Source organism: Eufriesea mexicana, unplaced genomic scaffold (genome assembly GCF_001483705.2).
Source record: "Eufriesea mexicana isolate 0111107269 unplaced genomic scaffold, ASM148370v2 scaffold4094, whole genome shotgun sequence".
NCBI lineage: Eukaryota > Metazoa > Arthropoda > Insecta > Hymenoptera > Apidae > Eufriesea > Eufriesea mexicana.
In genome coordinates, this window is record NW_016912091.1 from 158,244 (window position 1) to 172,624 (window position 14,381).

General features: G+C 29.4%; 3 protein-coding genes across 12 annotated transcripts in view; 1 reads left to right on the forward strand and 2 right to left on the reverse strand.

Annotated features, from left to right (window-relative positions):
* LOC108551429 (SNF4/AMP-activated protein kinase gamma subunit) overlaps positions 1–6,395 on the forward strand; it is a 100,429-nt gene extending 94,034 nt beyond the window's left edge. For all 10 annotated transcript variants that reach the window (XM_017905594.1, XM_017905596.1, XM_017905593.1 and 7 more), the window contains 7 exons: positions 3,374–3,511; positions 3,688–3,840; positions 3,922–4,100; positions 4,195–4,398; positions 4,484–4,630; positions 4,784–4,877; positions 4,956–6,395. In XM_017905594.1, the coding sequence (XP_017761083.1) occupies positions 3,374–3,511; positions 3,688–3,840; positions 3,922–4,100; positions 4,195–4,398; positions 4,484–4,630; positions 4,784–4,877; positions 4,956–5,236 (1,196 nt within the window). In that variant the 3' untranslated portion in view covers positions 5,237–6,395. The remainder of the gene's footprint in view (positions 1–3,373; positions 3,512–3,687; positions 3,841–3,921; positions 4,101–4,194; positions 4,399–4,483; positions 4,631–4,783; positions 4,878–4,955) is intronic.
* Positions 6,396–8,288: 1,893 nt separating this feature from the next.
* l(2)k09848 (WD repeat domain 74 lethal (2) k09848) lies at positions 8,289–10,298 on the reverse strand. Its single transcript, XM_017905589.1, has 8 exons — positions 10,189–10,298; positions 9,870–10,017; positions 9,687–9,782; positions 9,310–9,616; positions 9,125–9,222; positions 8,841–9,042; positions 8,464–8,745; positions 8,289–8,372 (listed from the first exon to the last, which is right to left on the reverse strand). Exons 1-8 carry the CDS (start codon positions 10,244–10,246, stop codon positions 8,289–8,291), a joined length of 1,275 nt encoding a protein of 424 aa, XP_017761078.1. The 5' UTR covers positions 10,247–10,298.
* Positions 10,299–10,660: 362 nt separating this feature from the next.
* LOC108551428 (anionic trypsin-2) lies at positions 10,661–11,079 on the reverse strand (the record flags this gene model as incomplete). Its single annotated transcript, XM_017905590.1, has 2 exons — positions 10,661–10,873; positions 10,948–11,079. Coding segments are annotated over 2 exons (345 nt in total), but the record flags the coding sequence as incomplete, so codon positions are not given.
* Between the last annotated feature and the right edge of the window lie 3,302 nt (positions 11,080–14,381).

Below are 14,381 nucleotides of genomic sequence, written 5' to 3' on the forward strand. Positions count from 1 at the left end.
ATTTTGATAAAGAGGTTGGAAAATTGTTGGTAACATTTTTGCTGCCTCGTGCTTTTTATTATACTTCATTGGTATACTTCGAATAGAATATCTTTGTTAATTAGAAAGAAGTTTGTGTATATAATGTTCGTTTTGAAGCATGAGTCAGGCGATGTTTAATGAACTACACTTAATAATTAATCCCGAATTCTATTGGCGTATACGAGCGTTTCGCGTGATATACCGGAAAGATACAGCCATAAGAGTGCGAAAGTTTTATCGTGAAATGGGTCAGTGGTTAACAATATTTTTCTTATCAAATGTGAATCACTTGTACCTCGACAGCTTGTAGAACATACATACATTTGCATCGTCGGTTCTCGTTAAATTACATTTTTCTCGTTAATTATCACAACAATGCGCGATGTAACCTTTAATGAGCGAATAGTTCCCTGCAATTTTCCACGTGGATTCTTATTCATTGATTATGTGTTTTATGATCAGTGAGTCAACGAGCAGTTAAGTCATGGTCTTAATTAGTCACAGGTAACGCGTTTATATCATCATTTTGTATTGCTTTAAATGAAATACGTGTTTAAAGGAACTCCTCGATATAGGCTATAAAATGGTATAATAATTGTTCAAATTAATTTAAAGAGATCAAAATTACCATTCTTTTGCTAAATCTTTTTACTAGATTGTTTACTAAATTTTCTAAAAAATTTTACCTTTATATTTTTAAATTTTCGTAGCAGAAATGTTAGTTTTTCTCTTGTGCATTCTTTCTAAATTTTGGACTATGAGAGATTTAAAAGTGTTTCGGAAAAATTAATCGAGAAGTCGCAAATTTTCTCAGAATTATTAAAAGTCAAAGAGAATAATTTAATTGGGGTTTTACACTCGTTGATATCATAGAACTATCTTTAATTTTATTCCACGAAGGGAAAAAGAGACTTCTATTTCAAAAATTTATAATTCATACGCCAGGTTCTACAGCTGCCTAAGAGCATCATGTTAAAGTCGCGTTCTCAAAGTACCGTATTACGAACGATACTTCTGCAACTAGTATTCCGAACAGGTTTGCAGTGAATACTCGGCTTTCAGTTTCCTGGAATATACTTGAGTTCTTGAGCGAACTGTGTCTTATGTTGGATGTCTGATTCTGCTTGTTACTTTGATAATTAACGATGATACGATGGAAGGATAGAACCTCTTAAATGATGAGTACGATCAATTTGTAGTTCCATTTGTATCATATTACGATGTACATCAACCTAAGAGCAAAGTAGATTATGAACTTACACAATGTTTAAGATGATTACATTTTATACTACTATACTGTATATTATTTTCTATAAAATTACTTTTATGTAAGAATAAGTTCAATTTTTATATACTATACAGTTATATATATAGTTGCAATTGTATATATACCATTGTACCACATTTATTAAATTTTCATCATCTTCTTCTTCTATTTTGATTCTCAATGTATCAAAATGGAGATGTTTAGAAGTTTCAAGATAAACATGCCTCAGTATTTCTTTTTAACATCTATTAATAATTGCTAGAAATAGGTTAGAAGTGATTTTTATATATGCTTAATTCTTAATCTTGGTAAGTAGGAACCTAGGGGAACAGAAAATCAGCCATTAGGTATGTAGCAAGTGTTATATAGATATGCAGGAAATAAATTTTAATTTATGATTGATTAATGTTCCTCTGATTACCTTTAAGCAGGAAGAGAATTATCATGTTAGGAAAAAATGCAGTGGAAGTTCTGGTGGACATATGCAATTCGAATGGCTCGAATTTAACTAGAATTTTTCTGATTCATCTGACGCCCACAAATCCATTTTATTCCATCGTGAGCTGAAACTGAACAGCACTTCATCCTGTTGACACGGATGCTGCAGTTCTTTCTAGTTTCGCGATTGTTTTTTTCACGTTTCACTGTATTTTTGCTCTTTTTCCCTCGCTGCGCTGGTCTCTCTTATCTGCTATATTTGCCTCCGCGAGAGTTTTGTTACTTTTCGTCCTTTTTTCTTCCTCCCTCTCCTCTCCTCTGATATATAGTGTGATTTCGCACGTCCTCGAAAAAGCTTGCTCTTTGACGACGAACGGAATGATATAAAAATGGAAAGTGTTTCACGTTCTGTTCGCGATATTAAAACGTAATGTTCAATCCCTGTTTTATCGACACGTACATACCGCATTTAAGACGCAAAATTTTGACCTCTTTTAATTTTACGTATCTCGTTTGGTCGTAAAGTTTTCGCGTCTTCGAAATTCTCTGTGTTCGTGGGATCGAATTGAAACGATTATAAATTCATTTATTCGGTTCACGAAGGTATTTTTAATTTCCGTGATAAGCAAATGTGCTGAATCCCCTGCTGTTTCTATTTCATTCCTTCTCATTACGTTTATTACGAAATAAATTCCATGCTTCGAAAACGGTTAATAATCATGGTAATGAAATTTCATGGAGAGTTTATAGCCATGCTCTGAATAATAAAATTCTATACTACATGCTACCAACATTACAACTTACTTTCTTGTTATTAAAAACATTTGAAATTTTTTCGCGGGATAATATGGCGTACATTGTGTAGGAATATATGAAAACGTAGTTTCGCTTAATCAAGATATGCGTGTAAATAATATTTGAATCCAAATTCTCATTATTCCAACACGTTGAAAACGTAATTTATGTTGTAGTATAATCAATCGTAAATAGAGCTTTTAGTTGCATAATATCGCTATTCTTCGTGAAGATATTTTGTATGTATTTGTGATCCATTTCATCATCGCTATCATTTTTTGCGTTGAACAGTAGGAAGAAGTATATTTGATAGTGACAGAATTTAAGTGGATAGCCCCTTATTGCAAGATTATGTTGTTAGAATCATTTTCTCAATCATAAAATAGTCATGCGTATGATCTTTATACGATAAATTATGAATAGATTCATTAAGTATTTTCAGCGGTCTCTTAAATTAAAATTACGGTGGGGAGCCAGTGTAGATCTGAATATTTTTAATAATAGTAGTGAATCTTATATTTTTGTCTTCGTATAACCGTATTTAGTTTTTATCATAATATTTGAAGGTAGCGCCAGAATTTGCGATTCGGCGCCGAATTTCTTTACCATAACCTATCACAATGTAGGTACAAAACCCGGCTAACAGCTATAAGCTGTTATTACGTCACAAGTGTTAAGATTAAACCATTTCGGTATGTGAAAGTGTCAAGTGTCAATTTTTTGTAATAAGACTTGAGAGTAATTTGAGAAATTATTGTGCAAATTGTAAGAACATTGTGACATCGTATAAGAAAAAAATGCTTCGCCGTAACCAAAAAGCATTACTCTACTGTGAACTATTTGGACTTTCAGAGGAGGACGAATCACAGATTTTCGTGAAGTTCTTCAAATTTCACAAATGTTATGACCTAATACCGACCAGCGCCAAATTGGTCGTTTTCGATACGCACCTCCTCGTTAAGAAGGCCTTCTTTGCTCTTGTTTACAATGGTGAGTTGCAAAATTCATTTCAGTTGTATGACATTTTAGTTATTATTCCTTTTCTTATTGACCATAAAATTAATCTTTTATCATAAATTTTGGAGTATTATTTTTGTTACTCTTGTATTTCTTTATTCAGAAATTACAATTATTTGTTTTGTTGTTTACAATAATTTTATTTACAGGTGTGAGAGCTGCACCATTATGGGACAGTGCGAGGCAAGAATTTGTTGGAATGCTAACTATAACAGATTTTATAAAAATCCTACAGATGTATTATACCAGCCCATCTGTAACAATGGATGAATTAGAAGAACATGAATTAGATACATGGAGAAGTAAATATGCTTTTAAATACTTTATAGATTTTATGTTCAACAATTAACACTATAAACATTTTGTAAATTTTGCTATTTTAGAAGTTTTGAAAGATCAAGTTCATCCATTAGTAAGCATTGGCCCAGATGCATCTTTATATGAGGCCATTAAAACTCTAATTCAAAATAGAATTCATCGTTTGCCTGTGATAGACCCAGATACTGGAAATGTTCTCTATATCTTGACACACAAACGAATTCTTAGGTTCCTCTTCCTTTATGTAAGTATTGAACAAAAGATTATAACAGTGAGAAAAATAATTTTCAGTATTTATATATGTGTATATATATCTTATTTAAATAATTCAACAACAGATACATGAGCTACCAAAACCATCTTTCACTAGTAAAACATTGAGGGAATTAAGGATAGGTACATTTGAAAATATAGAAACAGCAACAGAAGAAACTAGCATAATTTTAGCATTAAAGAAATTTGTTGAAAGGAGAGTTTCTGCATTACCAATTATTGATACAGAAGGAAAGTTGGTTAACATTTATTCAAAGTTTGATGTTATTGTAAGTCGATTTTATAAATCTTAACCAATATCTTAACTTCTAGTAAAATTCAGTACAATATAGTAAAATTTCTACATTTTTACAGAACTTAGCTGCAGAAAAAACATATAATAATTTAGATGTTTCATTAAGAGAAGCAAATGAGCACCGCAATGAATGGTTTGAAGGAGTTCAAAGTTGTAAATTAGATGAAACCCTATTTACTATTATGGAGAAAATTGTTAGGGCAGAGGTATAATTATTATATTTTTCATAATAAAAGAAGATATTAAAAACATTCACTACAATTGCATTTTAAACAGTATAGTTATTTAATTTTTATATGTTGCATAATATAATGTTCTTTTTAAATTATGAATAAGTAAGTTATATAAAAAAATTTCAGGTCCATAGGTTAGTAGTGGTTGATGATGATGATAAAGTGATCGGTATAATTTCTCTATCCGACTTACTCTTCTACCTCGTTCTTAGGCCTTGTGGTAAGAATGTATTTTAATTGATGTATTTTTATTTATAAAAGTACGTAAAAATATTAACATATAAATGTCAATATTTAGGTGAAGATGGCAGTAGCAATAAAGATAGTTCTATATCGTTAAGAGCACAGGATTCTTTGTCAAAGGCGCCGAGTTCTGTGCAGTCGGAGGCTTCAATTCCTGATGGCGATGCAGAAGCTGAACAAGATACAGCTGAAGTAAACCAGTCTGAAGAAGCACCCGCAACACCTAGTCCACCGCTAAGTCCTGCAGCATCAGATATTTCTGAACCTCAGTCAACTTTAGTAAATCAATCTCAAGAATCTGCATGGAGAGAAGTGACCGTATCAGGAGGAGATTGAGGCAATATTATCTTAATATGCTATTAAGCATGACATTGTGAATCAATTTACGACTTTAAAGTCGAACTTTATTATAGTGTAACAAGCAGTGTACGAGTAAACTTGTTTCTTGTATGTTCTTAAGATTTCTCGTGTCTAATGCTTAAGAACTTACGAAAAACATGGGAAACATTGTTATTTGCTCGTTCAATCAATTCACGTCACAAAAATAGCTGTTATCTAAAATAATAAAATCACGCAAAATGGTGAAAATAACGAAATGAATTTTACTGGACGCGACAAACGATAATGCGATGCTCCATACTGTATAAAAGTTAATTAAGCTTAATTTTTTATGGTACAAATGCTACTCAGCATAGACGTTCGAGCTTCTTGCCAGGAACGATTGCTACGCCATTATCTACTCAGGGTATGATATTCTCTACACCCTTTCTTCAATCGTACACTGGGAATGTTTCAATAGAATTTTCGAGGAAACAAATAGTGGTTTCTTGCATCCTTTAGATTTATAATGTTGCTATGCTCCTTCTTATACTGAAATCTTTGTATTTTATTTCAGATCAAAGATTATTAAGTAATTTACTTTATTTACATCAAATAGTTTAGAAAAATGTCCAGAAGACATGAAACAGAGTAGTCGTCTATCAAAGAGTGCTCCATAATTAATAAATATGGACCTCGTTTTTACAGAGGCCTTCCACGCTTTTTCCTGACCGGAACGAAATATTACAGTGTTAAGAAAATGTCTAAATATGTATATCCTGTATGCTTATCTATAAAAAAAAAGTAGCTTCTTATTCGTGAACTATCACGTTAGATGTCTGAATACTAGAAACTGATGTGCATAATAAACGATTTTGTTTTAAACGATTGCACAGCATGTGATATTTTGCAAAAAAACAAAAAAAGAAAAAACATGGTGCTTTTGATTTTGCATTAACAGCTGACTTTGATAGAGCAATGAAATGAAAATAGTGTGCATACAATGAGTAACAAACAATAAAATATGAATAGTAGATAAGATGTTCGAAATTGTATTGTCATGTAACTTCTATATAAGCTTCACAAAGATATTTCAGTACAGGAAAGCAATACTTATATAAATTCAAATTACAATCTGTTGTTGAATTTATATGTTATTATTTCATGTACCTTTAAAAAAAACAAAAAAAAAAAAACAAAAAAACAAAAAAAAAATGAAAAAAGATTACAAGTCGAAAATACACTATTAAGATTTAAAAGGCCTACAAAATATGAAAAATAAAAGACAATTCTACAATTAATATGCGCTGCCACGATTGTTTTAATTAATGCTTTATGCGTATCAAAATATTTTTAGCACATTGTTCAAGTTACTTAACGAAGCGATTTAATTACGAACATATTATGTTCATTTTAGACTTGTGTGTATATATAATTTTATTTAGTAGCGCTTCTTTTAAATACTTCTATGTTTGTATTTGCTTTACAAGAGGTTTTTATAAATTAACTATTATGTTCATAAATTTTTATTTGGAAAAAAAAATGGAAATGTGAAGAACATATTACAATTTTTACAATGATTTTTGACAAAATTCTGTACTTATGTAATTATTGACGAGAATATTATACCTGGCATCATAACAAAAATACGCTGGATGAGAATTTTTGTAATTATATTTTATATTATTACTAATTTTCATATGTAACCAATGATTAATTAAAAGAAATTGTTTTGAAAAGTGCAAAAATTAGTTCTCGTAAATATTTATAAAGCTCATAATATTATACACAGATTAAACAAGCACCAATGTTGAATCGTATTTCAAAATTATGTAAAACATGGACTCCACTCAATATTGTACATGATTTAAATAACACATTATAAAGTGAGTGGCAGAAAGCATTCCTGTACAAACGATTTGTTAAACAAAAAATACTGTTTCATTTTGAAACAGATTTCATTCTACGCTTACTGCACGGAAGAAGAGATGGAATTATAAATTATGCAGAGATCTGCATGTTACATTTATGTGGAAATTTGTATATAAATGGCCTCTGTGCCAGGGAATATATTTTCCTTTTTGGCACAAAGCTCCATTTTGTCTATAAAAATATGGATGAAAATCACCTTTTGAATCTTGAAGGGGACAGTGCCTGTAATTTAGTAAATTTATTCCTAGGTACATTTACGAGGATAAGAATAAATATTCCATTTCAGATGAGGGCGCAGTCATTATAAAGCAAATTTACGTTAGTATTAATTAACAAGAGGCGTAGTGGACAATGATTTTTGTACAGCTGAAAGGATTGTAGCCGAATAAGATTTAGTGTGCTGTAGCTGCGAATATTATTTCCTTTTAGTACAAAATACGTTTCGACTTCACAAGTTGTCACGTTCAATTTTTCTAGTTTTTAGACGTAAAAAGATTACAGTAGCCTACATCCTGCAGCGTACCCGATTTCAATATTACTATTGCAATTGAAAGCACAAGTTTAATGTAACAGTTAACAAAAAACAAACATTGTTAGTGTTGAGGAATCATTGAAGTCGATGTACGCTGTATTTGTGAACCAAAACAATATATAGACAAGGTATTAAGAATAAATTGTACAATAAAGAATTAATCGAATAATTAGACAGTACACTTAGTCGCGTCTCAGTACTGTATATCCAGGGCAAAATCTATTAGCGTATTATTCATGTCCCTTGTACATGTAAGGTACAAATGAAAAAAAGAAAAAAGAAAAAAAAAAAAATTACTGAGTGACAAAATACATCGTAACTGAAACATTTTACTTCATGTTTGTAATTATTTTTTATGTACCTTATTACCTTTTCTTCTTAGAAATTTGCCAAATTATAATTTATATTCTAAGTATATAATTTATATACTTAATTTATTTATGCTTTATGCATATTAACATCTTTTATACTTTGTCTAACAGATCGTATTTTTCGAAATTTTATGAATAGACTTATAAAAATATACAAAATTTTCTATTTCACTTGTGGATAATGCTATTTACATAAAATGATAATGATTCGGAATTATCTCATTTATATTCTTACTCAATTGTATTTTTTCATTTTTTTTATTTTTTTATAAGAGTTTTCTGGCTTTCCATTTTTCCTTAATACTTTTTTTTGCGGAACCTATGTATTACAAAATAAAGAGTTGTTTACCTTCATTAACTGATATTTTATAGTAATCAAAAAAGCAAAATGATATTACCAAATTACTTACAATTTTATTATTTAACACTGAACGTGTATTTATTTTTTTTTGTTTTTCTTCAATTACTTTTTTATCTTCTTTATTGCTGACTACTTCCATTTCTTCAAATAACGTGTCATATTCCGGATCATTATCTAAATTGTTTTGTATACTTTTTCCCTTTTCTACTTCAGAGTTTTCAGTAATTTTATTACTGTCCGTTTGTGTATTTTCCTCATTAATCTTGTTATCTATTAACAATGAAGACTCCGAACGTAATAACATACACGATATTTTCGACGTTAAATAAATCTGCAACATAAAATAATACATGATAAATACTAATTTAATTAAATTAAATGTTTATTCCTTAATATAACATTCTCATACTACCAAATTGCTTTTACCTTCTTTAATAATTTTTTTGTATCAATATGATGTATTCGTAAAAATCTATCTAAACTGACACTGACAATGTAAGGTTCGTTTTTACTACAAGCTATTCCAGTTACACTTCCAACAAATCCTTTATATGTATTTAATACTTTAGCTGGATTTCTTAAATCTACAAGATTCATTCTACCTTTACCAGAACCTATTATAATTTGCCTGCAATTAAACAAATAATTAATTATTCACATTTGCATTTCAGAAAAACGTGTTACATTTTCTTTATATATATCATACACACTTTTCTCGTGGTGTGACACCTAAAGTTGTCAAAGCCTCATTTTTTATTTCAATATTTATAACAGGCCTCCTTTGTGTTTTTGGATCATATAAACGTACCTGTATAAATTTATTTTTATATTGTAAACATATTTATACCATACATAACAATTGCATAATAAAATCATGTACAAATTAATATCTTACATGTCCATATTTGCTAACTGTAACAATTTGTTCTGTATTAGGAAAAAACTCTATATCAGAAATCCAAACAGGCACTCTTAATTGTAACCAATCATGAGGTAAATTTTTCTCCATAAATATTGGGATTTGTTTTTCTATATCAAATAGTTTTAACATGTGTTCTTGACCTCCAGTAGCTATGAAATGTTTGTTTGTTTTTGAATGACACATTTTATCCAAATTTTGACCAGCATTTATTATAAATCCATCTTCTTCCTTAAATCGCCATAGCTTTATCTCTCCTGACTGAACAGCAGTCAGAATTGCTCTAGTTATTAAAATATTATATTAAAATTTAATGTTACAATAATATTTGAAATTATTAAGATTTTACTTACTCATCATATCGTGATATTCCAGCAATTTTTCCTGTTCCAATATTGCAAAAGAAGGAACATGTAAACATTGAACAACCTGTGTCATAAACTTTTACACTGGAAAATAAAAGAAGTTATGATGTTTTTAACAAGAGTAACAATCTAAACTGCACCACAGTTGATAAACTACATATTATGTACAACCTCCTGACGCTTTTTACACCACAAGCAATTAAAATTTCTCTTTCTTCATCATCGCCCCAAGACATTGATGTAACCTCATCACTATCCGTTATGGAAATTAAGTTCTGTATATTTTTCGTTACATAGTCATTTTTATCTATTTTTACACCTATCGACAAAATACATATTAAATTATCATAATTTTCAACCTGTTGTTATTTATATAATATTTTGTAAATAAAACAAGAAGTATATTTAAAGGTTAACTTGTGTTCATAACCTATCGTAACAATTTTTATTTGAAAGCAGCACGATATTGAATTAAAATATTTATAATTACCTTTGAAAATGCCTGATTTTCCACCAACATAAACGTCGTAGTTATCTGTCATACTCATTTTGACAAATGTTAGTTGTAAACAATAAGGATCGCGGATAATACATGTAATGCAACTTATACACGTGAAATTAGTTTTAAAGTGATTTTGAATATTGCAATTGATTCTAAAAATACATGGTACATAATATAAATCAAATTTTTTATATTGAATTTAATATCGTATTTAAAAAATTCAAAGTACAAATTAATTTTATTAAATTAATATTATGTTAGTAGTAAGGAAACAGAAACATATGTGTTTAAAAATAGCCTTAAGTTTGAATATAAAAATTATACAATTTATTTAAATTCACAGTATTAATGTCGTTATTACAATAAAGTACAAAGCTTTCATTATCTTTTATTTCACTTTATTGTTTATGTAATTTATTTTAAATACATTTAATAAATACATATATTTCATACAATTATTTTATATTATAAAGAATATTATTAAAATGAATATATTGGTAACATTAAAAACAGTTTGGGATGCAGTATTATTTTCAATAGTATCGTTTAACCAATTTAAATATAAGTCTAATCGACAATATACACCTGGTAGATTAGGACGAGCACAGCCTTTTCCCCATGATACTATACCAATTTGCGTACCATTACATAATAATGGACCACCACTATCGCCCTAAAATTTTTGTTATTATATAAAGAGTAAGATTTAACTATATACACTAAATCTATATATAAATTATTACAAACTTGACAAGCATCACGTCCACCTTCTATTACGCCTGCACATAAATGCAGTTCCTTATCTACTCCTTCAACTGGACATTTCTCTGTTGGTATTAATGGCAATTGTACGTGACGAAGATATGTACCACTCCCTTTCTAAATAATATTGTTTTCGTATATTAAAATGTTTATAATTCTTTATCACTTTAATAACATTTTTATTAATATTTCAATTCCTATAATTTATGTAAGAAAGAAAACGTAATTTTATTTGTATTAGATTCTTTGACTAATTTTACAAGCTCAGATAAATAATAGCGTCAACTTTTTAATGAGAAAATATGTTGACCAAAATCAATGTTCTCCTTCTTTGGTTTGGAATGTACAACAATAATTTTTTAAAATATATCCAGTTGAGCTACCAAAATCAATCTCCGAGCGTACATTCTAGACATATCTTTGCATTTCTAGAAAAAGGTTTTTATCTAACACGAATTTCCTACACAATAGCATATGCTGTAGGCTTTTGTGAAGAAAATATCATGGAACAGAATTATTAAAACAGTTTTCATTTCGATTAAGTTGCGAAAATATTTATCGATAAAGTATATACGGCGTTTTACCATTACGCAGCACTCTTCATTTCATTGGCCTCGACAGTGCTGTAGCTACGAGTAATCCGAGTACCAAGTGCAATGGTGCTAACATATAACAATCTGCAAAAAAAAAATTCATTACGACTTTACAGTCAAACGACGTAAGTATATATGTATCTTTTTCTTGTATTTGCAACAGTGTTATTTAATTATTGTCTTGATCTTTATTTGTGATGTTTATATTGTCTGAATCTTAAACAATAAAAAATATATGAGTTAATAATAAAAACATAATTAGTGGAGATAAACCGTTAATATTAATAGTAAATATTGTTTACGTATAATTACAGTATGTTCTTTCATGTTATTATAAATGCATAGCAAAATCTGACATTTAATACAAATCCGGTTAATAAATAAACTCTTTATACCCCCAATGCAAATTGGTTAATACGGCACTGATTCTCTCCATAAGATAGATAAGTATGGAAAATCAAGCGACATTCGATTAGCGACATTTATTATTTTGGGCTCGAAACTTGGACTTTGTAATAGGAATATAGAATATGCAAGGAGGTCGTAGAAGAGCACGTCACGTGACAAACAAGGACAGAGAACGGTTAGAAAAGGATAGAATGGCTCCGGCGGTGAAAAATTAACAAATTTCACAATTTCTGTGAATAATTTATGAACTTTTATAATTTTATTGCAAAGTTGAAACTTTAGGCAACATTCTTATATAACTTTCGTAAAGAATTTTACGCTAATTAGTTAGTTATTAATAATTGTTTGACGGCGTCCATGATTTCGTAACAATGGCCGTCACGATCTTGCATGAAAATATTTAATAATGAGCGAAATTAGAAGCAAAATGTGATCAAAAGTTACATTATAAGATTCGCAAGGACATTGCCTTTATAATGAGTGCATAAAGTTTCATAAATTAATTGCGTAAAGGATAATAATTAATGAAAAACCAATGGCGTCTGCGACAAATCGACCAATAATTCAAACACTGCGTAGAATAATCATTAATAATTAATTAATTAGGGTCAAATTTATATCGAAAAATATATTGGAAAGTTCTTGAAGGATCTGCCTTGACGATGCAATTATAAAAGTTCATAAATTAATCGCAGATATTGCGTAATTAGTGAATTTTCCACTGCCGATTTGATTTATTGAAATATATCCGGAGCACATAACCAGAGTTAGTAAACTAACATCAGAGCCATCTACGGTCCTGTTGCGGAACTCGAATTTCCAGTCGAAAATCAAAATGGTTGATGTTACACAAATAGTTTACTAACTCTGGTTATGTGCTTTTTATATATTTTAATATATTTTAATAAATCAAATTATAAAGTTTTTTACATTCTTTAATTAATTCAGCCGAAACAGCGGTTTTAATTAGACTATCAGCATTCATTTCTTTCTCTGACAGACGAGAAATATGCTAAGGTACTCCTTTACAACGCAATTATATAATTATATAAATTAATCACAGAAATCGAGTGATATGTTAATTTTTCTCCAAGTGAACAGGAGAATGCATAGGAAATAAGAAAAAATTGCAAACAAATGCCGGAGACATTGTTGTGTCTATGCAGTTGTGCCTGCATCACGAAAAGGATGTAAGTAAGTATTTGTATTAACATAACCTTTGGTTGTAATTAAATAGTGTAAGTGATGAGCCATTGTTTTTCCACCATTTATTAGTGATAGCAGAGCTTGGTTGTGAGAAGTCAATACTCTGTTAAAATAAATAGACATGTGCAACGATGGAAAAATATTGGACTCATGGAATATCATCAGCGTAGATGCCAAGAATTATATTTTATAGCGGGAGAAAGTTGAAGCAGCAATACAAATATGTAAGGTATGATATGTCTATTGTATTCTAGGTCGGCTAACGATATGACATACAAGATAGAAATCTCTGATGGTCAAATAAGGATGCAGAAAATGAAGCTGGTTTAGGCAGAGAAAAAAGAATACAATTGATTTAGGTAATGGCCCCTTATAACAGCAAGATATGGAGAATACAGTGAGATTGAAAGGTATGTTGTATTCCTGATCTAAATAAATATTAATATCAATGGTCAAAGTCAATGATCATCGCTAATGTGTTACATTACAGAATGACGGAGCTGAGATACATAAAGAAAATATGTATCAACAAAGAAAAATGTGCGGTATCAACATGGAAATATGAGGATCATTGAAGAGATGGAAAATGAACAGGTGATAATAGCTATGAAAGGTAAAGATAAATTAAATATACAGTATAAATGTTGCATTAAGACAAAAAAGTGTAGAAATATTTATAGAAACTTGGCATAAAAGAAGCAATTATAATGGTGCTGTGGCACATCATGGACTTCATTGGGCCAATAAAGCTAATGTCAAAAGGAGGTAAAAGGTATGATTATTCGAGAAAAGGCCCATTTGGTTGACTGATTTATAAATAACTAAAGCTTTAATATGAAATATTATTGACGAAGGATTTTTTTTATTATAGGAGACTTACAAATATGAGTAATATTTATATGCAAGAACCAGCCACTAAGGGTGAAGTAAGTAATAGTTAAGAATATTTCAATGGATTGTATATCTGTTTTTAAAAATTTAACCAATATGCAATATTTACTTTCTAAATTTCTATATTAATATATAAAATGATTTCTAATTTGAATTGGAATAATAAATAGTAAATTTTAATAAATTTGGTTTTAAAAGTATTTTACATTAATCAAACTAATATATTTGTTATAACTAGGTTGTAATGAAAACAACTGTTGGTGATATTGAGTTAGAATTATGGGCATAAGAAACTCCAAAGGCATGTAGAAATTTCATACA